Genomic DNA, 23,798 nt, shown 5'->3' with positions numbered 1-23,798 from the left:
ACACTGGAAGACGCACACCGCACTGACAGGGCATGAGTGGGACGCAGCACGGCCCTGGGATCACTGAGTTCAAGCGTCAGGTGTGTCGCTGGCTCTGTGCTTCAGTTTCTGCACGTGTGAGATGAGGGTAACATCTGGACGCAGCTGCGGGATCCGGGGGTAGCGAGGTCCGGCCGCAGCACGGTCCCCGCGTGCAGCAGGTGCACGCTGAGGGGCAGCCTCAGCTGCCAGGTCCAAGCTATTAAGTCTCTTCCCCTCTGGACAGCACAGCTGGCGCTCACGTACCGTCTGATGTATTTACATTTCATGCACTTACAGCAGCTACTGAGAAGGTCCTAACTACCCGGATCACCCAGCCCAGGGAGACGGCCAGAACAGCAGGCTTTTAGTAAATATTTACAGAATTAATAACACGTGCAGAGGCTGTGTTCCGTGGGTTGCGTTTCAGAAAGTGGGAGGCCAGGAAGTGCACGCCCGGGGCAGCTGCTGTGCTCTGCTTAGGGACCAGCTTCTCGGCTGTCCAGCAACGCGGTCACGCAGTCTCTAAAGATTAACTTGAGCAAAAATTGTAGTCATCCGAATCTGGCATTTCTGGGTCAATCTAGTGAGCTGTCTGGACTTGAACGGCAAAATTTTCTGATCAAAAATTTCATTCCGTTAGGAGGGAGATGCAGATAGATACTCTATGGCCTGATAACTTTTTTTTTATTTATTTTATTTGAAAAGCAGAGAGAGAGAGAGAGGGGGGGGGGAATGAATCTTCCATCTGCTGGTTCACTTTCCAAATGGCTGCAATGGCCAGGGCAGGGCCAGGCTGAAGCCAGGAGCTTCTTCCAGGTCTCCCATGTGGGTGCAGGGGCCCAAGCACTTGGGTCACCTGCTGCTGCTTTCCCAGGCACATTAGTAGGGAGCTGGGTCAGAAGTAGAGCAGTCGGGACTCAAACCGGTGCCCATATGGGATGCCAGCGTTGCAGGTGGCGGCTCTACCGGCTGTGCCACAGCACCAGCCCCAACCTGCCAGACCTGACAACTTCATGACATCTCATGGCTGGTACATGGAGCCAGTGACGCCCTCATGGCCATGGGAGGGTCTGGAGGAGGTCAGGATCGGACTGGTCCCCAGTCAATGTTCTTTCCAGAAGCCCAGGTTAGATCATACAGTGATTAAAGGTCTCACAGTGAGAGAGACACATGAATATGGCAGCAACGCAAAACTGATCTCAAATACAGCACGGGGCTCCCAGGCCGGTCCTGCTCTGCTTGCACCGGTCACGTCTGTGTTTAGGACGACAACTGCATCCCGACACACACGTTGTGTCTACAGAGACCACGCGCTACCTGACGGTGCTGTCACTCGTAATGCGGGAGGCAATTGCAGGCTCTCCAGGATCATCACATCTGCCGGGCAGGGAGATCTGGGCAGGGCCAGAGCCCCGGGAATGCGGAGACGGAAGTCGGTGACCCGAGGACAAAGTCCGTAATTGAACACTGATGGATGCAGCGTGTCGGAAGGGTTTGGTAAAGATTTCCGTACGAGCAGACTACGGCGAGGTGCAAATCAGAACCAGAACACGCGGCGGGAAGAAAGCCGCTGACGGGGGAAGGACTTCTCCGTCTTCTGCAGGCCCTCAACTCGGGGAGTCGAGAGGGCCCAGCCCCTCGCTCGCCCTGCGGTTAACGACAGAGTTTAAGAAGCCGTTTCTGTTCAGGCTTGAGCAACGGAGAACCCTTCACCCAGAACCAGTGACGCCACGCACGGCAGTGGGCCGCGATGTGCTGACACGGGTTTATTCTCACGCATCACAGAAGGTCGGGGGCACTGTCGTGGCCTGATTGCGGCTCCGCATTACTCCAGGAGCCTTTGCCATCCCGACGTGCCTGCAACTGTAGCGACGGTCCCGGGAACCCAGCACTTCCAAACTTAGTCACCTCCCGGGACGGCCACCAAAAATATGTGGGATGTGTAGTCTCACCCTGGGCCAGAGACAGGAAAGGCACAAAAAGCCAGAGCGCTCAGCGTCCGGAGTCCACAACTTTGGCTTCCCGTGACGCATGCTAAGTTCCAGCGCCCAGGCGGGAGGAGACCTCCACCGTTCCCCGCCCATCTGATAGGCACCTGTTGGTTCTGCCCGTGCCCTCGGCGGCTCTCCAGAATTGCTTTCCCTCACCCAACTCACAGCCCTCTCCTCCACAGTGGCCCTCCCTCCGAGGGTCACCGTGCTGTCTCCCCAGTTTCCCTCTAGCTGCTCTCATGATGGTCTTGCTCCTGCGAAAACCCACATCAGCATCAGCAACTGCCTCAGTGCTCCGTGTCCTGGACCACCTGCCATGTGTCGCCAGCTCCAGCTCGCCCCCCTTGCTCCACCCCCCGCCTCCACATGGGTCCGCAAGAGCCCTGGGTGCGGCTTGTCCAACCATCTCTGCAGCAGCCTGAGTCCCTGCCCTGTCACTCACGCGGTCTCCACTACCGAAACTACCCAAGCAGGTGAGAGAGACAAGGCCTTGCCTTGGCTCTCAGGGGTTGAGAACCCTGTGTCTGGGTCTCGTATACGATGCGGAAGCTTTATACAGTATAGCCGGTCTAATGTTGCTGTTTTTTTTTTTTTTAACCCCATGAGTACTGTCCATATGTCTAACATATATGTGTTAATGGTGATTGTGTTATTTCTCTTCAATACTGCCTTGGGTGGTCCAGTTTAAAGCTGTTGTTTTGACAACATGACTAAAATTATGATGGTACCTTCTGAGTAAAAGTTCAAATGCCAGTATCCAAATTCTTGACATATAAAACATATGACATATATGATGTATATAACATATATGATATATAACATATAACATGTAAAGGGCTTATCTACACATCTATGTGAGCAGGTGCAGCCATGCATCGCCTAACAACATGGAGATGGTCTGAGAAGCGCACCGTTAGGGGCTTGTGCTTTCGCGTGAACACTGTGGAATGTTCTACACAAACCTGGAAGGCACAGCCTGGCACAGCCTGCTGCCCCTCTGGCCCTGGTGAAGGCCACCACAGGAGACGGAATGAAGCCCAGGAGCAAATGAGGCGACCCAGAGACACGCAAATGCAAGGTGCGAGAGGCCACTGCCAGCTACCACGACACGGGGTCCCTTTGCAAAAGGAGTACGCACTGAAGTAATACCGACAGCGATGGCACGCGTACAGAGCGGCATCAGCGTCACCGTCAAGTACACGCACTGGACGTAACCGTGTGTGCCACGCGTGGATGGCCTGGCAGCGCGGGGGCGTGGGTACCGCAGCATCACCACAGACACACGAGGAGCGCACCGCACGGCCGTCGGAGGGCCAGGAGCTTCAGCTCCATCATTCTCCCCACGGCCCCCCCCCCCCCCGCCTTGCTGGCCCTGTCCTACATCTGGGCCAGCCGTTGACCAGAGTGTCATCGTGCGGTGGGTGCCTGACATGTACAGAGTGTGTCTGCATTCTGTGATGAACACGGGTAGTGTGACACCATCTGTGTGCAGATCACACACCACATGCCAACCAGCGCGCGGTGAGTGTGCAGCCAGGAGTTACCTCCTCCTTCCTTGTCTCACGCCCTCTCTGCACGAGCCAGACGACTTTGACCTGCGGAGACCGCGGCGTGCATTCCAGCAAGGTGCTGTTGTTCTCTACGCCGTAGGCGAGGCGCTCTTCCGTCCGGCCCAGCGCGTCCCCTGCAACGGGCAGAATAACGTCAGCCTCGAGGTGCTGGCACGTGGCTGCTAACCTGCCCGTGTCCAGATTCCTGCAGCAACCAGCTCCTACTACTTGCTGACGTGTGCGCAGGGTCGTTTCAAAAAGTTACTCAGGGAGAATGGCATACCTTGATGCGGGTATTAGAAGGCAACCAGGAGCCGGTGCCGCGGCTCACTAGGCTAATCCTCCACCTTGCGGCGCTAGCACACCAGGTTCTAGTCCTGGTCGGGGCGCCGGATTCTGTCCCGGTTGCCCCTCTTCCAGGCCAGCTCTCTGCTGTGGCCCGGGAAGGCAGTGGAGGATGGCCCAAGTGCTTGGGCCCTGCACCCCATGGGGGACCAGGATAAGTACCTGGCTCCTGCCATCGGATCAGCGCGGTGCACCGGCCGCGGCGGCCATTGGAGGGTGAACCAACGGCAAAGGAAGGCCTTTCTCTCTGTCTCTCTCACTGTCCACTCTGCCTGTCCAAAAAAAAAAAAAAAAAAAAAAAAAAGGCAACCAGGAGTAGGTGGCCAGGAGGGTGGACTCCCAGCGTGGGACAGTGAGGACTGCCAGACGTGCACCTGCGTTAGACTCACCGGGAGTCATCCATCTGCATGGCCGGTGAGTGCCACCCAGCATACAAGGTGCCGGGTCATATTCAAGGTCACAGACAGCAGCCAATGGAAAGCCAGCTGACATGGCCCTACCTCAACACGTGTGTGTGAGCTCTTGACAGGGGACTGCACCCACAGGTGTGGCCTGCCGCAGGGAGGAGAGAGTACTGAACCTGACCAAGGGCTCCATGCACAGAGCTTGGTCATTATCATCGCTGTCTGGGACCAGGAAGGCGCTTGCTGACCTTGAGCTCAAGCTCGCTTGCACACCCGACCGCAGTAAGCAATAAACACAGTGGACTTGCGCTTTCTTGTTTTAACCAACGTAACTTTAAGAACCAGATCCCAGGATTCAGCGACCCTCTGTCCCCACCCCTGCCCCACACCTGCGCCCTCCGCACCTTCCAATCTGACCCCCATTTCCCTAAGGGGAAGGTGCTGCCTTGTGTTTGCCAGTATTCCCGGAGGCTGGAGTCCAGCTCGGACACGGAGGCCGTCTGGGTTCGGACCAGCTGAGGCTGGACCTGATCCTCACCACAGGCTCTCCCTGGCGTAGCACCCCTGCTCCTGGAACCTGCTGCCGAGCCCAGCAGAGCTGGCCCCAGAAACGTCACCAACCCCCTCACCCGGGACGGGTCAGGAGAAGGCTTCTCCGTCCGGATGCACTTCCTCACCTGCGCCTCGAGCTGGAATCTGCTCATCCTACGGCCTCAGGCTCCCTACCAGCACCTGCACCCCACCAGCCTCCGCTTACTCCCCTCCAGCCAAACAGCGCAAGCGTCCACTTTATTTCACTCCAAATGGCCGCCCGTCTCATCACCCCTGGCCGAGCGCCTCCTGCACACCCGAGCCATCGGCCCCCCCGGGGCGCAGCACCCTTGCTGTAGCTGTCATGTGTTTTGTGGTCCACTGGCCGCTGGTGGCTGATGAGACCTGTTTTCCTAATAGAGGGCACCCATCAAGTGCACAGGACTTAAAAAGAAAAGACACGACGTCCACTCGCACCCTTCTAGTGTGCAAAGAAAACAAGGCTCTGTAGTCTAAGCGGGAGACCTGCTCTCCCCGGGCTCTGCGCACCGGCGACCGCCGGCCTCCCGGGACCTACCCACGAACTGCTGTCCAAAGCACTGCTGAGCCGCGTTGCCGTGCCGCACGTCCTGTCTGCGGAACCTCCTGAAACAAAGCAAAGGCGTTCAGAGGCCCAGACTTCGCCCACTCCGTCCAGGGCTCGGGCTCCTCCTCCCAGGAGGAGTCAGGAGTCGGCCTCTCACAGGAGACAAAGGGAAAGCCAGGCCCGCGGTTCTCCCTGCTCTTCAATAGTAAGAGCAGTGCAACGGCGGTCCTTAGATGTTTGCCTGGGTTTCAATTCTAGATCCCTTAACCCGATGTTCCTCTTTACGTTTTGTCTGAAACTGAGTTCAGCAAGAAGTCTGCTGGTTTGGGGTGAGCTGCTGGGCTGGAGGAGATGCGTGTAGATAAAGACTGTGGGGTTTGAGACAGGAGAGTTGAGTACAAAAAATTATGAAGTTCCTATATCTAATACAGCACACGTGAAAAAGGGCATCTGAATCAGATGGTTTTTCTAGCCGTAGCGATCAGTCAGTACAAAATAGTTTCCAATCAAAGGAGGTAAATTAAAAATACACTCAGTCTACTCTTTTGTTCAGGTATATGATTTAGAAAGTGTATGCCCCGGTGCCAGCGCTGTGGTGTAGTGGGCTAAGCCTCTGCCTGTGGTGCCGGCATCCCACATGGGCACCAGTTCATGTCCCAGCCGCTCCTCTTCCCATCCAGCTCTCTGCTAATGGCCTGGGAAAGCAGTGGAAGATGGCCCAAGTCCTTGGGCCCCTGCACCCATGTGGGAGATCCGGAAAACGCTCTGGTTTCGGATCCGCACAGCTCCAGCCGTTGTGGTCATTTGGGGAGTGAACCAGAGGAATGGAAGATCTCTTTCTCCCTGACTCTACCTCTCTCTAACTCTTTCAAATAAATAAAATAATTCTTTAAAAAAAATAAAATCAATGCCCTTGATCAATTCAATACAATCAGTAAACTATTTAGTCCAGAAATGCCTTCTCAAAGTGCCATCTCACTATCAGCTTACTATCTTTCTTTTTTTAAAAGATTTATTTATTGCCCTGCACCCCATGGGAAACCAGGAAAAGCACCTGGATCCTGGCTCCTGCCATCGGATCAGCGCGGTGCGCCGGCTGCAGCGGCGGCCATTGGAGGGTGAACCAACGGCAAAGGAAGACCTTTCTCTCTCTGTCTCTCTCTCTCACTGTCCACTCTGCCTGTCAAAAATTAAAAAAAAAAAAAGATTTATTTATTTATTTGAGAGGCAGAGTTAGAGGGAGAGACACACACAAAGAGATCTTCCATCTGCCGATTTGCTCCCCACATGGCCAGAGCTGGGCCAATCTGAAGCCAGGAGCTTCTTCCAGGTCTCCCATGTGGGTGCAGGGCCCAAGCACTTGGCCATCCTCCACTGCCTTCCTGGGCCACAGCAGAGAGCTGGCCTGGAAGAGGAGCAGCTGGGACTTGAACCAGTGCTCATATGGGATGCCGGCGTCCCAGGCAGGCTTAACCTACTGGGCCTCAGCGCTGGCCCTACCCTTTCCTCTCTTCAAAGGACTCACTGGATTGTTCATTTAGCTTAGGTCAAATTACCAACAATTCTGAATTACTGAAGTTGTTTTTAAAATGAGATTCTACTGTATATGTGAGCTTATAGAAACCACAATCCCACTAAACTGGGTCAATTAGATTCTGAGGAAAGCTTAAAGTAACCCCAGTGAGGGCCGGCGCCTCGGCTCACTAGGCTAATCCTCCGCCTTGCGGCGCCGGCACACCGGGTTCTAGTCCTGGTCGGGGCGCCGGATTCTGTCCCGGTTGCCCCTCTTCCAGGCCAGCTCTCTGCTGTGGCCCAGGAGTGCAGTGGAGGATGGCCCAAGTGCTTGGGCCCTGCACCCCATGGGAGACCAGGAGAAGCACCTGGCTCCTGCCTTTGGATCAGTGTGGTGTGCCGGCTGCAGCGCGCCGGCCGCAGCAGCCATTGGAGGGTGAACCAACGGCAAAGGAAGACCTTTCTCTCTGTCTCTCTCTCACTATCCACTCTGCCTGTCAAAAAAAAAAAAAAAAAAAAAAAAAAAAAAAAAAAAGAGAGATGGTAAGGGTAACTGCAGTTCACACACACTGCTGTTCAGCAGGGGACTTTCACACAGCTCTGTGTTTGCTCCACGTTGTCGTGGTATCCAGATCGTGAGAAATCTATAGGAGGGAAGAGCGTTCCCTTCTGCTTCCCCAGAGCAGACACAAGCAGGAGGACGCCCGTACTCCTTCAGCGCTCTCTGCACCGCGAGGCCTCCTGCTTAAAGAATCCTGGGACGAGCCTTGGGGAACAAATGGCCGAGACCTCCCGCCTGTAGGCAGCCAAGTGTGCAGGTCTGTAAGCGCCGTTCATTTGTGTTAACCCACACGTATCAGGAGTTACGCAGGTCGCACGCCTGCCTGGGAGTGAAAATATTCACTTCCAAAATGCAATAAATGAAGAACAGCTGGTGGGGAGGACAGGCCAACGCGGGCAGCACCTCGGCTTTGCTTGTTTGTTCTCCTTTGACGCCCAGGATCCTTGAGGCTGCGGCTCGCTGTGTCCACATTTGGGGCTGATCTAAACTGGTCTCACGTCTCGCAGCAGAAGCTTCAGGAGCGAGAGGAGCTGACTCAGACCTGGGTGGGCAGATCGAAGCCCTGGCATTTCGGCTCCAGGCCTCAAGCATAAGAATTCACGCAGATAATTTTCAGGAAGACTTCAAGTTGTCAAAGCTTATATCGCGAACAAAATGTGACGAGGGTGACTTGCTTACATACAAAAAGCACGGCTGATTTCACAGAATGGGAGCAAAGAGAAATCGCCACGCACACACACGGCCTTAGGGTTTTCCTAAACAAAGCAAGGGTTCCGTCTTACCTTTTCGCGTGGGTGCCCGTCGGGTAGTACCGGGAGCAGGCTATGCCGTCCCAGGCGCAGTACGGGTCCCGAGCCAGGCAGCAGTCGGCACACGCGCTCCCGTACATGCCACAGTGATGGAATCTGACTTGAGCCACGGCCGAAGCAGCTCCCACGTACAGCTGTTGCTGCAGGAATCAGAGAGAGGCCGTAGCAGAAACGGACAGAACTCGCGCTGGGTCGCAGCACCCAGATTGCCCTCTTTCTGCGCGACGACCTTGGCGAGCGTCCAGGAGTCACACCGGCCGCTCAGGGTCGGCCAGGTAATACCGGTGCTCTCATCCCTCCCGAGTTTTGCATACTTCCAAAGACTCCGGTGCGAGCGTGAGGACTGAGCCTCTCAAGAATGTAGAAGCTGTCTATTCTTTTGTTCGTTATCTGGGCAGGAAGACTTGCACCAGCTAACCCGCTCGGTCTTTCCAAGGGAACATCCAATCAGAGACTGAATAAGTAAGAGGTCTTTTAAATATCGCCAGAGAAAACTTAGAGGAGTATATATGTGTGTATATATTCTTTTTTATTTTTTAAAATTTTTTTTTATTTTTTGACAGGCAGAGTGGACAGTGAGAGAGAGAGACAGAGAGAAAGGTCTTCCTTTGCCATTGGTTCATCCTCCAATGGCCGCCGCGGCCGGTGCACTGCGCTGATCCGAAGCCAGGAGCCAGGTGCCTCTCCTGGTCTCCCATGGGGTGCAGGGCCCAAGCACCTGGGCCATCCTCCACTGCACTCCCTGGCCACAGCAGAGAGCTGGCCTGGAAGAGGGGCAACCGGGACAGAATCCGACGCCCCAACCAGGACTAGAACTCAGTGTGCCAGCGCCACTAGGCGGAGGATTAGCCTAGTGAGCCGCGGCGCCGGCCATGTGTATATATTCTTTAATTATATGGGTCACACGTTCACATTAGATATAAATATAGGGCTGGCGCTGTGGCTCAATAGGCTAATCTTCCACCTAGCGGCGCCGGCATACCGGGTTCTAGTCCCGGTCGGGGTGCCAGATTCTTTCCTGGTTGCCCCTCTTCCAGGCCAGCTCTCTGCTGTGGCCTGGGAAGGCAGTGGAGGATGGCCCAAGTGCTTGGGCCCTGCACCCCATGGGAGACCAGGAGAAGCACCTGGCTCCTGGCTTCGGATCAGCGCAGTGCGCCAGCCGCAGCGCAGCAGCCGTGGCGTCCATTGGAGGGTGAACCAACGGCAAAGGAAGACCTTTCTCTCTGTCTCTAACTGTCCACTCTGCCTGTCAAAAAAAAAAAAAAAAGATATAAATATAATGAGGTGAGAGTTATATATAGGAGTTTATATGTATAGGAGTTAATATGATATATCTGTATACCTATATCATGATGTGAGATAAACTATGATACCTTAAGTGGAAAGCCCAAGAGGCAGAATTTTGCTATCATTATGCCTCCGCTGGCTTAAACACGAAAGGTTATTTATAAATAAACACGCAGCAAGTGCAGCAACTGCTTCTTTAGGTTGACCCTACACACCGATTCCAGTGACGACGAGGGAGACACACAGGGCTCACGGCACTCTTGGATTGTCACGGTTACTACTATCTTTGCAACAGTGGTGACAAGTAAGAAGGGAATGATGTCCCGCTGTGACCGCAGGAGTCAGACTACTGTCCCCCTCTCTTCTATGGAAATAAGAAGTGGAGACATCTATTAAACAGAAATGAAAAGTGGAGACTTTTCTCAGGATCAGTCAGCAGGTGCAAAGCCTCTGTCGAGAAGGATGTGTGAGGACACTGCAGAAAGTTCACAGATAAACGGACTTCAGAGGTGGGGCCGGGGCTGTGGTGCAGGGGCTAACTGCTGCTTCTGATGCCGGCACCCCACACTGGAGCGCCAGTTCAAGTCCCGGCTGCTCCGCCTTCAGTCTAGTTCCCTGCTAACGCACCTGGGGAGGCAGAGGAGGACGGCCCAAGTGCCTGGGCCCCTGCCACCCACGTAGGGGACCAGGATGGAGTGCCCGGCTCCTGACTTTGGTCTGGCCCAGACCTGGCTGTTGTGGCCATTTGGGGAGTGAACCAGCAGAGGGAAGATTGATCTCTGTCTTTCTTGCTCTTTCAATTCAGTAAACAAACAAACAAATAAATAAATCTTTTTAAAAAGAGATGCTACTTTTGGTGTAAACATTTGAAATCCGTGTGTATTTTGCGTATTTCATTTATTCATTTATTTATTTATTTATTTATTTTTTGACAGGCAGAGTGGACAGTGAGAGAGAGAGACAGAGAGAAAGATCTTCCCTTGCCGTTGGTTCACCCTCCAATGGCCGCTGCGGCCGGCGCACCGCGCTGATCCGATGGCAGGAGCCAGGAGCCAGGTGCTTCTCCTGGTCTCCCATGGGGTGCAGGGCCCAAGCACCTGGGCCATCCTCCACTGCACTCCCTGGCCACAGCAGAGAGCTGGCCTGGAAGAGGGGCAACCGGGACAGAATCCGGCGCCCCGACCGGGACTAGAACCCGGTGTGCCGGCGCCACAAGGCGGAGGATTAGCCTAGTGAGCTGCGGCGCCGGCCTATTTTGCGTATTTCTTTAATAACATGCACTTTCCCAGAACCTTCTGAGGACCCTCAGGGGAGCTCTGGGAGCTGCCGTGTGACTGTCCCCGCGGTCAACGGTATCGCGTGGTGTCCCCGACACGTTGTTCTGAAAGTCGCGCTCACTTACACGTTCTTACAACAAGTAAAACGATGACAGAAAGCTGTAACTCGCTTACACATCATCACACATACTAACACTCCTGCATCCTTGGATCCCAGCGAAACACAGAGCGCGTGCGCGCGCACACACACACACACACACACACAACTTACTCTCTTTGAGGAAATCTCCATAGAAATAATAGGAACTGGATCCTGAAATTTAAAAAAAAAGTTTCATTTAAAGAAAGGAAATACAGGAGTATCTACCTTAATGTGGTTTAAGTCACCTGACACCTAATTAGATACGTGAGTCAAAACATAGCTTTAAACACATTCTTCGTAACAGGTTGGATAAGGAAGCAGTGGATAATCCAACTGGTTTGCTGTCTGTCTGTGGGACACACGTTTTGCATTTACACTTGAACGTTACTCATGCTTTGGAAACTCAGGCGTCTTTAAATAAAGTCCTACAGCCAGAATGTTCTTCCCAGCAAAGCAGCCGAGAGACGCGAGAGCTGTGCCTCTGACTAGGCAGGGCTGCTGGAGAACAGGTGACCGCTCCCCACCTTAACCCGGCTGAGGCCACGCCTCTCCGTGGGGTGAAGCTGTTGCATCACTGGGAGCCAGGAGTCTCTGAACAGATGGATCCGTTCATGCTCTCGGCACCGGAGCAGGACACTGGCTAGCGTGGCCTTGCGCGCCTCTGCCTTATCTGAGGGAGTTCGCTGAGACCAGACATCGTAAGGGGCACCGGGCACGGATCCATTCTGCGCACGGAGAACCACGGGGCGGGTGGAGTCTTTGGGAGTAATTCCCCTTTGAAGATTTACATCTTAAACGAGGAAATTTTATCCTCCATGTCGGTTCTGTAAAAAGTATTGGAAACCACAGAGCCCTTACAAAGTTGCAGACCATTCATGTGCTCACTCGTTCAAGGACAGTGTCTCTTACGGCTGGTGTGAAAAGATTCGGTGGTGGTTGCGGTTCATGAGAACACCGTGGCTGCTATGGTGCGATATCTTACGGAGCAGCCCAGCGTGCAGAACAAGTCCTGTCTCGGGGGACAACAGGCGCGAGCTCTGTCTGGACGATCTGTGTCCAGGGCAGCCCAGGAAGCAGGTCCTGCTTCTCCTTCATAAAATGTTTTCAGGGCCAGTGTTGTGGGGCAGAGGGTTAAGCTGCTGCCTACAATGCCTGCACTTCATATGGGTGCCGGTTCAAGTCCCGGCTGCTCCACTTCTGATCCAGCTCCCTGCTAATGCGCCTGGGAAGGCAGCAGAAGACGGCCCAAGTGCTTGGGCCCCTGCACCCACGTGGGAGACCTGCAAGAAGCTCCTGGCTCCTGGCTTTGGCCTGACCCGGTCCTGGCTGTTGCAGCCATTTGGGGAGTAAAGCAGCAGAGGGAAGATCCATCTCTCTCTCTCTCTCTCTCTCTCTCTCCTCCCTCCCTCCCTCTCTCTCCTCCCTCCCTCCCTCTCTCTCTCTCTCTCCCTCTCCCTCTCTCTCTGTAACTCTGTCTTTCAAATAAATAAATAATCTTAAAAAATAAAGTATTTTCATAATATCCACTCCATCCTATATGGCCGGTCTTCATGATTCACAGATCCTGCTTTGCACACTTTCCTGCCTGGTACAGTGTGTAACTCCAGCATCAATGGTTGCTGCATTTTCCTTTCACAGACAACGTGCACGCACAAGTCAGCAAGACGATGGGCGCAGGGCGTGCGTGTCCCCAGCCACAATCTGGCAGGCTGACACGGCCGTCTCACTTCAGCGTCCGTCACGCCAGCAGGTGCCTTTCCCTGGACCACTGAGTGCGCGTCTTCCACATCTCTGCCTCTTGTTGACGCTCTGCTGTTGGCACGGCCCCCGCGCCTGGCGGCGAGATGCCATCCGGTGTTTCTGAGCCCTAAGGGCTGCGCTGTGCCCTCAGGCCCAGATGCTTCTGTCTGATAAGCGTCATCAGGCGTGTGTTACAGTGCAGCTGGCTGAGCTCAAAGTTAATCAAAAAATACACAAAATACGACGTCTTTATCAAAAACCAAACAAGTTAATATACCGATTCGTCAACAGTGTTATCAGAAATTTGAGGAAGCAGACCCAGTGTCTCCCCCAGGGGCCATGGGCAGTGTATCACGAATTCCGTTCATGGTGAGCCAGCTGCTGCTGTGAGCCTGAGACCCGCCTATGCACACGTGTCTAACACACATGTGCACATGCTTGTAACACACGTGTGCACATGCCTGTAATACACACATGTGCGCATGACTGTAACACACACATGTACACATGACTGTTTTCATCATGCCTAGACTTTCCACTATCATTTATACCTCTTTTCTTCTGTCAATTCTTTGTGTGGTTAACACACACTGACAACAGCACTCTGCCCCCTGGGTGCAGACACACCACTTGCTGTCAGCGTGGACAGTCCCCTCGCACCAGCAGCGCCTGGGCAGTGACCATTCTGGACTTCACCTGGGGCCTCTGTGCTATCTGGCCTCGTCTTGGCTGGGCACGGAAATTCTTCTCACGCGAGCTGAACTGCCTTCTTCCTTTGAAAAGTCTGTGAGGATCAGACAGAGGCGCCAGGACCGGAAGTCCTCCCCGCTTGGGTTTGCTCGGACTTCACAAATCCCCGCGAGGACACGCCTGACGTGAGGTGTCTCCCATTTACGTCTCATTTGCATTCTCCTCGGCACACACATGTGGGCTGGACTTTAGACTAAAAATACCTTGAATATCTGAAGTTCTTCTAGAATGACTTCTTCCATGGACTCTGTTTCCTGGTTGTAAATTGTGATGACTTTCAGTATAATTCCATTGTCTGTTAAAGAAAAACGAGAGAAAGGAGGAACTAAGTCACAACCTGGTTTTCAAATAATTAAAAAGTACATAGGGACTAAGAATTCCAGTAAGATTTGCAATCGAGTTGCAAAAAATATTTTAACCACTGACAATTAAAAACCATATGACTATTTATATACTTGCATTTGCAGTGAGCAAAAATTAAATCTCTATGCTCGGCTAAAAAATTGATCCAATAATATTTGTGTTTTTTCAAATAATTTCTATCCTCAAATACAATTATAGGTTCAGAAACCAAGATGTCTTCTGAAACTGTGAAATGTAATACAGATGCCATTTTATTACGGCTTCTTCTGTGACATATGATGGAAAAAAGCTTTTCACTTAAAGCTACTGTCAAGGTAGAAAACACTACGTGTATCCCCAAGGAACGTTACAGGCAACATATGTGGACATCGTACATACACATGCAATACGTACACACACACACGTTCAATAAGAATCATACATCACTGAGAGAAACATACGACTCCTTCTAAACCAAAGATCTGACCTCCATAATTATCAATTATTTTGTAAATTTACATTTACATTGTAAAGTTTATCTTATCTTTCTCTCATATTCTGGGCTTGTTCTTTTGAAGGATAATTTAATAAGATTTAAGTTGCCTACACAAATAACTTGGTATAGTGCTAGAACTGAAATTCAGAAAAGATAAGGATTTCTGTGGTACTTGAGCAGCTTGTTGATGTTTGTGTCCTGTGGTTGGGTTGATAAAGTCACATTATAATTAAACAAATAATAATGACCTGTAGGGGCTGGTTTTGTGATGTAGCAGGTAAAGCCAATGCCTGCGATGCCAGCCTCCCACACGGGCACCAGTTCGAGTCCCTGCTGCTCCTCTTCCAATCCAGCTCCCTGCTATGGCCTGGGAAAGCAGCAGAAGATGGCCCAAGTGCTTGGGTCCCTGCACCCACGTGGGACACCTGGAAGAAGCTCCTGGCTCCTGGCTTCAGCCTGGCCCAGCTCTGGCTGTTACAGCTGTTTAGGGAGTGAACCAGCAGATAGAAGATCTCTCTCCTCCCTCTCTCTGCCTTTCATATAAATTAATCTTAAAAATAAAAGAAATGTGGTCCTTAACTCTACCTGGAACTCCACAGTAACAAATTATATCCTGCACAGAAAGACCTGAGGCAGGAGCTGGAGAGCGCCAAGGAGGGGACAGGAAGACGGAGAGGCTGGGCGCCACCCTCGAACGCCACCATAGCATTTTCTAGTACTTCATAGAATTCGCTTTCCATTATTCTGGATGCTGAAAGAGGCCGTGTTTTCCTCCATAAGTTAGAGCTAAGGACGTTAACTGAAATTATAAATTTATCTCAAAATTTCACTTTTAAACATATTCAATGTACGTTGTCTTTTTTAAAAAATATTTTATTTATTTGAGAGGTAGAGTTATAGACAGTGAGAGGGAGAGACAGAGAGAGAGGTCTTCCATCCACTGGTTCACTTCCCAAATGGCCGCAACAGCTGGAGCTGTGCCAATCCGAAGCCAGGAGCCAGGAGCTTCCTCCAGGTCTCCCACAGGGTGCAGGGGCCCAAGCACTTGGGCCATCTTCTATTGCTTTCCCAGGCCATAGCAGATGGATCGGAAGTGGAGCAGCTGGGACCAGAACCGGTGCCCATATGGGATGCCGGCGCTGCAGACGGAGGATTAACCCACTGTGCCATGGCACCAGCCCCTGTACTTTGTCTTGTTAGCACAACATATGATAGCTTTGGTGTAGAGGGTTACCTGCCTTGTGGGTAATGTTTGCCCTGCTTGATACGAATGGTTGATTCTGATTCTGATGGGCCTGATAAATATTTCTGTGATTAACAGATTCAGGGGAAATTTTCATGTCAAGTTTATAAAAATCTGAGATCTCACTGAGTAACCAAAGACACTAATGGAGCTGGGGAATGGACAGCTGAGCCATCTTTTTTTTTTTTTTTCCCAAGATTTATTTTGGAGCTGGCACTGTGGCCTAGTGGGTAAAGCTGCTGCCTGCAGTGCCAGCATCCCAGATGGCCGCCAGTTTGAGTCCCGGCTGCTCCTCTTCTGATCCAGGTCTCTGCTATGGCCTGGGAAAGCAGTAGAAGATGGCCCAAGTCCTTGGACCCTTAACCCTCTTGGGAGACCCGGAAGAAGCTCCTGGCTCCTGGCTTCAGATCAGCGCGGCTCCAGCCTTTGCCGCCTACTGAGGAGTGAACCAGAGGATGGAAGATCTCTTTCTCTCTGCCTCTCCTTCTCTCTCCATGTAACTATTTCAAAATAAATAAATAAATCTTTCAAAAAAAGAGATTTATTTTATTTATTTGATATGCAGAGTTGGAGAGAGAGAGAGGTCTTCCATCTGATGTTGCACTCCCCAAATGGCTGCAATGGCCGGAGCTGGGCTGGTCTAAAGCCAGAAGCCAGGAGCATATGAGGTCTCCCATGTGTGCCCTGAGCACTCGGCCATCTTCCACTGCCTTCCCAGGAACATTAGCAGAGAGCTGGATCAGAAGTGAAGCAGCCAAGACTCGAATCAGCGCCCATGTGGGATGCCGGCGGTGCAGACGGCGGCTCAACCTGCTACGCCACAGAGCCGGCCCCAGCCATCCTTGCTGTGGTACCCTCCTTCCAGGATGAGAAGTTCCAGTTGGGCAACATTGCTCATTAACATCAGCTGCTCATTTCTTGAAATGTACTGGAATATTGCCGACGTATCAGGAATGATGTGCAGAAATGGCCTCGAACGCTTCGACTGCTTCACTATCTCTCAGCTCCGAAACCAGAAAGACTGCGTAATTTCTTGGCTGGGTTGTGGCACTTTTTGGCAGTGAAAGTGGTAATGGTGCTAATTATTCCCACGCGACAGGCATGAACTCTGGTGGCTGCCATCACAGGGGCCTCGTTCCATCTTCTCGTTTTGGAAAGCGGTGTGCGAATGGGCTAACGGATCTACAGGTGACCTGTGGACAGGTCTTTTAGACCAGTGAATAGACTTTAAGGGTCAACTGACCTATTTGGAACTGACACACACAAGCTGGACACATCTGTGGGGCACCATGTGGCGTTTCAATATCCGTATACACCATACCGTGTACAACGGAGGGCAACCACCTCCATCGTTTTAAACATTTATCATTTCTTCGTGGTAAAAATATTTAAAACCCCTTCTTCTAGCTGCTTTCTTAGAAAAACACACGGTGCGTTACAAGTATCTGCAGTCACCCCACTGGGAGTAGAACCCCCGAATATCTCTCTCCTCTCTAGGCATAACCTGGTAGCCATCAGTCAGCCTTTGCCCCTCCCTCTCTCCTGCTCTTCCCAGCTTGGTCATGCCCGTGGTGCCCTGCGCCTCTGAGACCAGCTCCTTCACATGACACTTCCTCGTTTCTTTACCTGTCCCGATAAATAAGACGTCGTACTGGCCGTCCTCCGCTTCTACCCGATCCACCACGATCTGCTTCAGGTTATATTTCCCGTCTGTTTTGACCAGTATGGGTTTCTTGTGGGCAGGTTTTATGGGCTGGTACATGAGGGGGTGGCCCCTGGTAAAGCGGACGGCGTCGTCGGGGTAGTCTTTGGTGCTCGCGTACCGCCCTCCGTTCACCTTGCTGGCACACTGCAAACAAGCGGATTACAGATTTCTTTCTGCTTAATTTAAAGAGGAAACTTTAGAATCAATTACAAGAAGTTAGAAAAGCTGTATATGCTTAATTAAGTACGCATTTAGAAATATTTAGTAACCATTTACTACCTAAATGGATCCTGTACTAAAACTTGCAAAGGGACTGGGCCGGAGTTGTGGCGTAGCAGGTTAAGCCCCCACCTGCGACACTGGCATTCTGTAAGGGCACCGGTTCAAGCAAGCCCTGGATGTTCTACTGCCGATCCAGCTCCCTGCTAAAGGGCCTGGGAAAGCTGCGAAAGACAGCGTAAGTGCTTGGGCCCCTGCACCCATGTGGGAGACCCCGAGGAAGTTCCAGGCCCCTGGTTTTGGCCTGGCTTAGCTCTGGCCACTGTGGCCATCTAGGGGTGAAAGATCAATCTCTCTCTCTCTCTGTCTCCCTCCACCCCTCTCACCTGTAACCTTACCTTTCAAGAAAAAAAAAAAAAAAAAGAAGTCTTTAAAAAAATTGCAGGGGCCGGCTCTGTGGCGCAGTAGGTTAATCCTCAGCCTGCGGTGCCGGCATCCCATATGGGTGCCGGTTCTAGTCCTGGCTGCTCCACTTTCCTATCCAGCTTCCTGCTAATTTGCCTGGGAATGTATCAGAAGATGGCCCAAGTCCCTGGGCCCATGCACCCTGTGGGAGTCCTGGAGGAGGCTCCTGGCTCCGGCCATTGCGGCCATCTGGGGAGTGAACCAACAGAAGGAAGACCTTTCTCTCTGTCTCTCCCTCTCACTGTCTATAACTATACTTTTCAAATAAATAAATAAAATCTTAAAAAAATTGCAAAGGGAGGCTAAATTATTTCAAATACGCTGTATAAGAAATACACAGATGGTAGTGAAACCCTGGAAAAGTGAAATTATATTTAATACTAGGACAGTTTGGGGGTGGTAAAAATGTATGGCACCAGAAGTATTCAAATTATTTTCCCACTTTTGTTACATTTGTTTCACACTGTGAGTTAAAAGTTGAAGGCAAAGACTCTTGCCATTCACAGCAAAACAAGAAGGCTCTTTGTTGTGCTGAATCTTCATTCAAAAGGGAGTGCACTGCACCCCATGGGAGACCAGGAGAAGTACCTGGCTCCTGCCATCGGATCAGCGCGGTGCGCCAGCTGCAGCACGCCAGCCGTGGCGGCCATTGGAGGGTGAACCAACGGCAAAAGGAAGACCTTTCTCTCTCTCTCTCTCTCACTGTCCACTCTGCCTGTCCAAAAAAAAAAAAAAAAAAAAAAAAAAAGATGAGGTTACAAACAGCTTTCCCATGACTGGTGATGGTTCCCACGGGCTCCCCGCCTCTAGAATTTTCTAGAACTTACATGCAAACATATAAACCTATTTTCTAGACTATGTATGCAAACATATAAGCCTATTCCAGTTTCATCATGGTTAGCTATCAAGGGAAGAACCCTTTCTGTTCTACTACTACAATCTGTATGAATTTATCTTATTTGTAGAGGTTAGACACAATAAACAGCAAAAACTAGGAACGCCTGCAGTGCCACGTCGCCGTTCTTCAGTCACGGAGTCTAAAACTACATGCGCAACAGCACCCTCAGTGACCCCAAACCGCCTTCGTCACGCCATTCCCGCGTACTCACAAGCGCTCTCTCATCTGGAATATTTTCATCCAGAACCAACAGCAATGTCAATGGTGATCTTGATGAAAATTTTCCAATTTAGACTATAAATACGGTAGTTTATTAATCAGATCTGCAAAAGAGGTGTTTCCCATGATTTGTTTTTAAAAGCCAGGCCGTGGTTCTTAATTCGGCATGGATTTTTCACTTGCGTACACTTTCACAGTGTTTAGCTGGAAACGTTTTGGGCTGGCCAGGGAGGAGCTCAGTGAGGGTCGCATCCTCAAGTCTCCCGTAACTGTGGCGCTGGTCTGGCGATGGGATTTCACCAGCTGCTCGTAAAAGGGTGGCTGTTGACTCGCACGAGAGGTTCAGTGTCTGCTCTCCATGGCCACAAGGCACATGATGAGCCAGCAGTTTCCTCAAGCACGCAGGGCCCCGTGGTATAAAGTCACCACCGCAGCCGCCATCGCCTTTAGACGGGTGTGTGATGAAACACAGCCACGTCCCAGCCTCCTGTTAGCATCAACTGCGAGGCGAGGGGGGACTCCCTGTACTCACTTGTCTTCCGGGAGACCCACAAGATCTTAAAGGAGGTGCTGAACGTTCGGAGGGGCAGGGCGCGCTGCTTTCGACCTGCTGTCGGGAGGAGGTGGCAAGTCCGGCCTCGGCCCCGGCTGCTCAGAGGCTGACCGCGTTACAACACGAGCATTTGGTCACTTTCTCGCGGAAGCTACACGCGGGGCTAGTTCTTCCGAGCAGGCTGGGGGGAGCGTCACGCTCATGTTATGGGAGGTGTCTGTGCTCAGGAGCACCCTCAAAAATCTAGTGGGAGCTACTCGGCCCAAACGTCAGCGCTAACAGGTAAGTGGCAATGCTGCTAAAACATGCATTCTGGGCTCTGTCCTTTTCACTAAAAACCAAGCACGCGACTTGATGTGAGAAGTCTCGTTCCTCCACTGGGCAGCAACCAAGTGCTTTTGGGTGTAGAATTCCTAAGCTGTTTAACTGTGAAGCACAATGAAAGCATTAACACAACAGTATCAAGAGAGAGCACAAAGAAACAAGAATCCCTGTAAACGGAAACTCACAGAGCCAGGTCTTGGGTAAGGGACTCTTCCTTCGTAGAGTGACCAGTGGTACTCAGGTCCTTCCTTGTGGGCGTACGGCCCGTTAAAGGCTTCCCGGATGCTGGACATGTGATAGACACAGATCGCATGCCCCCTAAATATATTACTAAAAATGATAAAAAAGGAGAGATAATTACATCTGCAACTCACTAGCAGGTCACCTTGCAAACACTTCAGCAAACACAGACTGGAATCCAGTCCCCCAGGTGGAACAGCTGCGATTTCTTTCATTATAGGATATTCTAGGAATACTAACCCTCACAATACATTAAATATTAAAGCTCCTCCAAACCTCTAATTTACTATACTTGAAATTGACATTGGTAGAATGAGAAAAGTGGGGGTGTCACTTCACTTGGTTACTCTTAAATTCTACACTGTGCTTTTGTATTTTTTTATTCAAGAGCTGCCCTTAGTAGCATCTGTTTTTCAAAAATTCATTAGTTGGTTCAATTTGTCATTTCAAGGTGTTGTCTCCACTTATGTTTCCATCTTTAAAACGAACTGTGTTCTGTTAGTCACCATACTAACACTGCCACAGACGATGTTAAAGGCTTTTGAGATTTCCCAGTGAATATGGTCAGAAGCACAGTTTCTCGACTCATGAAATTAGGACTTGGTTCCATCCTTTTAGCACGGGCCACATAAACAGCCCATCACGTGGGATTCTTTCCTCCAGGTTAATGAAGCCTGGCGCCGTGGGAAAGAGACTGAACTGACTAGATGAAACGTGAAAAATTACTGAAGACATACAAAATTCCGGTTCCTCCCTTCCAGACCTCGTGGCAATTGAAATGACCATCTTGATCAACATTTCAGTTTTCAGAGGATGAAGACGGTGGCTGACGACAAGTGTTACCGGGGCATCTGTAATCAGGCTCCACGAGAGGGTATTCGTAAAGGTTTTAAATAACGTTTCCCCTGCTTCTGTACGGTGGGACTCAGATAAATACTATCTGTGGAAGTGCTTTGCAGAACGTAAAATTCGGTGTACATGTAACATTTCCTGCATCCCGAGACACCTGCAGCGCAGCAGTTTTGTTTCTGTCTCCGGGCAGCAATTCCCACATTTTGGAATACACCTTGAAGCAACTGGAGATGCCTGGGATACTGGGAGAACCAGAGAGAGCCTCTCAGTTAACGTGGCAATAAACCTTCGATCACTGCTCTATAAATACCAACCTTTATGTCAGCCAACACCTGGGAATCTTAGGTTGAACACTCATAGTGGAAATTAGGGAAGAAAATCCTGTCTTGTCTTGGATTTCTCAGAAAACTCTAATAAGCCACCCGTAGGAGAGCAGTTGACAAACTGATCATGCTAACCAGGGAGAGACTACAGAGAGACTACAGTGCTTCCTCCACAGTTGCATTTATCAAAGCAGCAGAATTATCCTGCAATGTATAAATGGTCACTGGGGCGAAGGTAGGACTTCTGCGGACTAGGACGATCTCCACCCACACCCACCACTTCCCTCGCGTTCAAGCGTACTTGATGGCAAACGTTACTTCCTTGTTTCTTTGTCCAAGGGAGGCCTCTTTAGAAAACAGGATCCTTGCCCGAAGGCCTCTACCGTTTTTGCTAAGTGAGCAGCAGACATCGCCCAGTGGAGGACCAAGCCAGTGCTGTGTGGCTCCGCCCCCAGGAGCACAGGACCCCTGGCAGTGCCGGCCACGTCAGGAGAGGCGCTGAGCTGAGTCATCCCGCCCCTGTGGGGAGCTGAGACCCAGTCCTTTATTTCTCACCCCAATCGGTCTACCCACACTCTCCTTATTTGGAAAGGCCCGGCCAACTGTCAATGCACACCCTGGCCAAGACAGGTTCTAGCAATAGTACCTATGTACGGAACCTTCATTTTCACAGTGCTCTTCCGTGGATGGGGAAGGGACAAATAATAGGTGACAAGCCCTAAACTTGAGCAGCGGATTCGAAAGATGGAGAACAAACCACAAAGTGCGTTCACTGTGAATCTACATGGGAGCAGGACTGGTGGAGACAGGGTGAGCCGGGTGCTGTGGGAGTAGGGAATCGGGATATTTCTTGGAGACTGATAGACAGGCACTGGAGAACTCACACAGATCCGTGTTGGAAGAGAGTTGTTTCAAGCACAGGAAGTGAACACATAAAAATACAGTGATGGGGCTGGCGCTGTGGTGTTGCAGGTAGAGCCACTGTCTGCAGCGCCAGCATCCCATACGGTGCCAGTTTGAGTCCCGACTGCACCCCTTCTGATCCAGCTCTCTGCTATGGCCTGGGAAAGCAGTAGAAGATGGGCCCCTGCACCTGCGTGGGAGACCCGAAGAAGCTCCTGGCTCCTGGCTTTGGATTGACTCAGCTCTGGCCGTTGTGGCCATTTGGGAAGTGAACCAGTGATGGAAGATCTCTTTTGCTCTGCCTCTGCCTCTAACTCTGCCTTTCAAATAAATAAATAAATCTTTAGAAAAAATACAATGATAGGAACTACACACTGGAATCCATCCAGGTACTGTCTTGTCAAAAACATCAGAGCGCTCGGAGAATCTTCCAGATGTGAGTGGGTAGCAGTTCACTGAGATCCTGAAAGCTGACTTAGAAAACGCTAGCTGATGGAGAAACAAATCGTCCCATGCTGTGGCACGGCATGCTAAGCCACTGCCTGCAACGCTGGCATCCCACGTGAATGCCAGTTTGAGTTCTGGCTGTTCCACTTCCAATCCAGCTCCCAGCTAATCTGTCTAGGAAAGCAATGGAAAATGGCCCAAGTGCTTGGGCCCCTGCCACCTATACGGGAGACCGGATATAACTTCAGGCTCCCGTCTTCGGACTGGCCCAGGCCCAGCCATTGTGACCATTTAGGGAGTGAACCAGCAGATACCAGATCTCTGTCTCTCCCTCTCTCTCCCTGTAACTCTGCCTTTCAAGTCAATCAGTGATCAATCCATCTTAAAAAAATTATCCTAGACTCATGGCATGGGAATAACATCTTACAAACTACGAGGAAATCATTCTGTCATAGATTAGAGAGGAATGAGAGGATTCTGGGGTACGATGGACAACCGAAGGTCACGATCTGGACTGAGACAGTGACTTTGAGAATGAAACTGTGATTGCAAGCGCAGGGAAACAGTGACTCACAGAACAGGGAAGATGAGATGACAGTGGGTCGGTCGTATTTTCAAATTACGTCCACTGTGAAGATGGCGAGACACTGCTGTTGAGTATTGTTTGGATTCACCATATACATTTCTCACCTGGTAGTGTTAAAGAGTCCAAATATCACTGGGTTTTTATGATCTCTGGTCTGCAGCAAAAACACATCCTCTGAAAAATTAAAGACCATTATTTTGTATTTTTAGCTCTCTTTGCATACAAAGAAAATACATTCCTGCAAAATGGCTCAGAATCTGTTATAGATGCTAAGGTATAAATTTCATTTATAGTCATACAACCATGGCCACATGGCTTGCGTGGTGGTTCTGGGAGCAATGGGCTAACCAGCAGGAAGGAACCAGAGGCACCACTGGCTCTTAGCTGTGCGATGGGGCTCTTTATTCCTACCAGTCTTGTGCTCCCTACCTGGTGACCTGGCCTCATACAAGAAGAGCAGACTTGCCCAAGACACA

The 23,798-nt window shown here is 51.1% G+C and overlaps 1 protein-coding gene across 1 annotated transcript in view; it reads right to left on the bottom strand.

Moving 5' to 3' along the window:
• SEMA3E (semaphorin 3E) overlaps positions 1 to 23,798 on the bottom strand; it is a 249,216-nt gene that overhangs the window by 8,164 nt on the left and 217,254 nt on the right. The window contains exons 9-16 of the mRNA XM_051853020.3: positions 23,427 to 23,496; positions 20,157 to 20,301; positions 17,215 to 17,437; positions 13,711 to 13,802; positions 11,147 to 11,188; positions 8,285 to 8,451; positions 5,420 to 5,487; positions 3,557 to 3,696 (exon numbers count right to left, since the gene is read on the bottom strand). Of these exons, the coding sequence (XP_051708980.2) occupies positions 3,557 to 3,696; positions 5,420 to 5,487; positions 8,285 to 8,451; positions 11,147 to 11,188; positions 13,711 to 13,802; positions 17,215 to 17,437; positions 20,157 to 20,301; positions 23,427 to 23,496 (947 nt within the window). The remainder of the gene's footprint in view (positions 1 to 3,556; positions 3,697 to 5,419; positions 5,488 to 8,284; positions 8,452 to 11,146; positions 11,189 to 13,710; positions 13,803 to 17,214; positions 17,438 to 20,156; positions 20,302 to 23,426; positions 23,497 to 23,798) is intronic.

This window comes from Oryctolagus cuniculus, chromosome 16, assembly GCF_051225735.1.
Source record: "Oryctolagus cuniculus isolate XC-2025 breed Fujian yellow rabbit chromosome 16, ASM5122573v1, whole genome shotgun sequence".
In the NCBI taxonomy this organism is placed as follows: Eukaryota; Metazoa; Chordata; class Mammalia; order Lagomorpha; family Leporidae; genus Oryctolagus; species Oryctolagus cuniculus.
The sequence above is the reverse complement of the archived record's forward strand: the minus strand, read 5'-3'. Positions and strand labels throughout refer to the sequence as shown.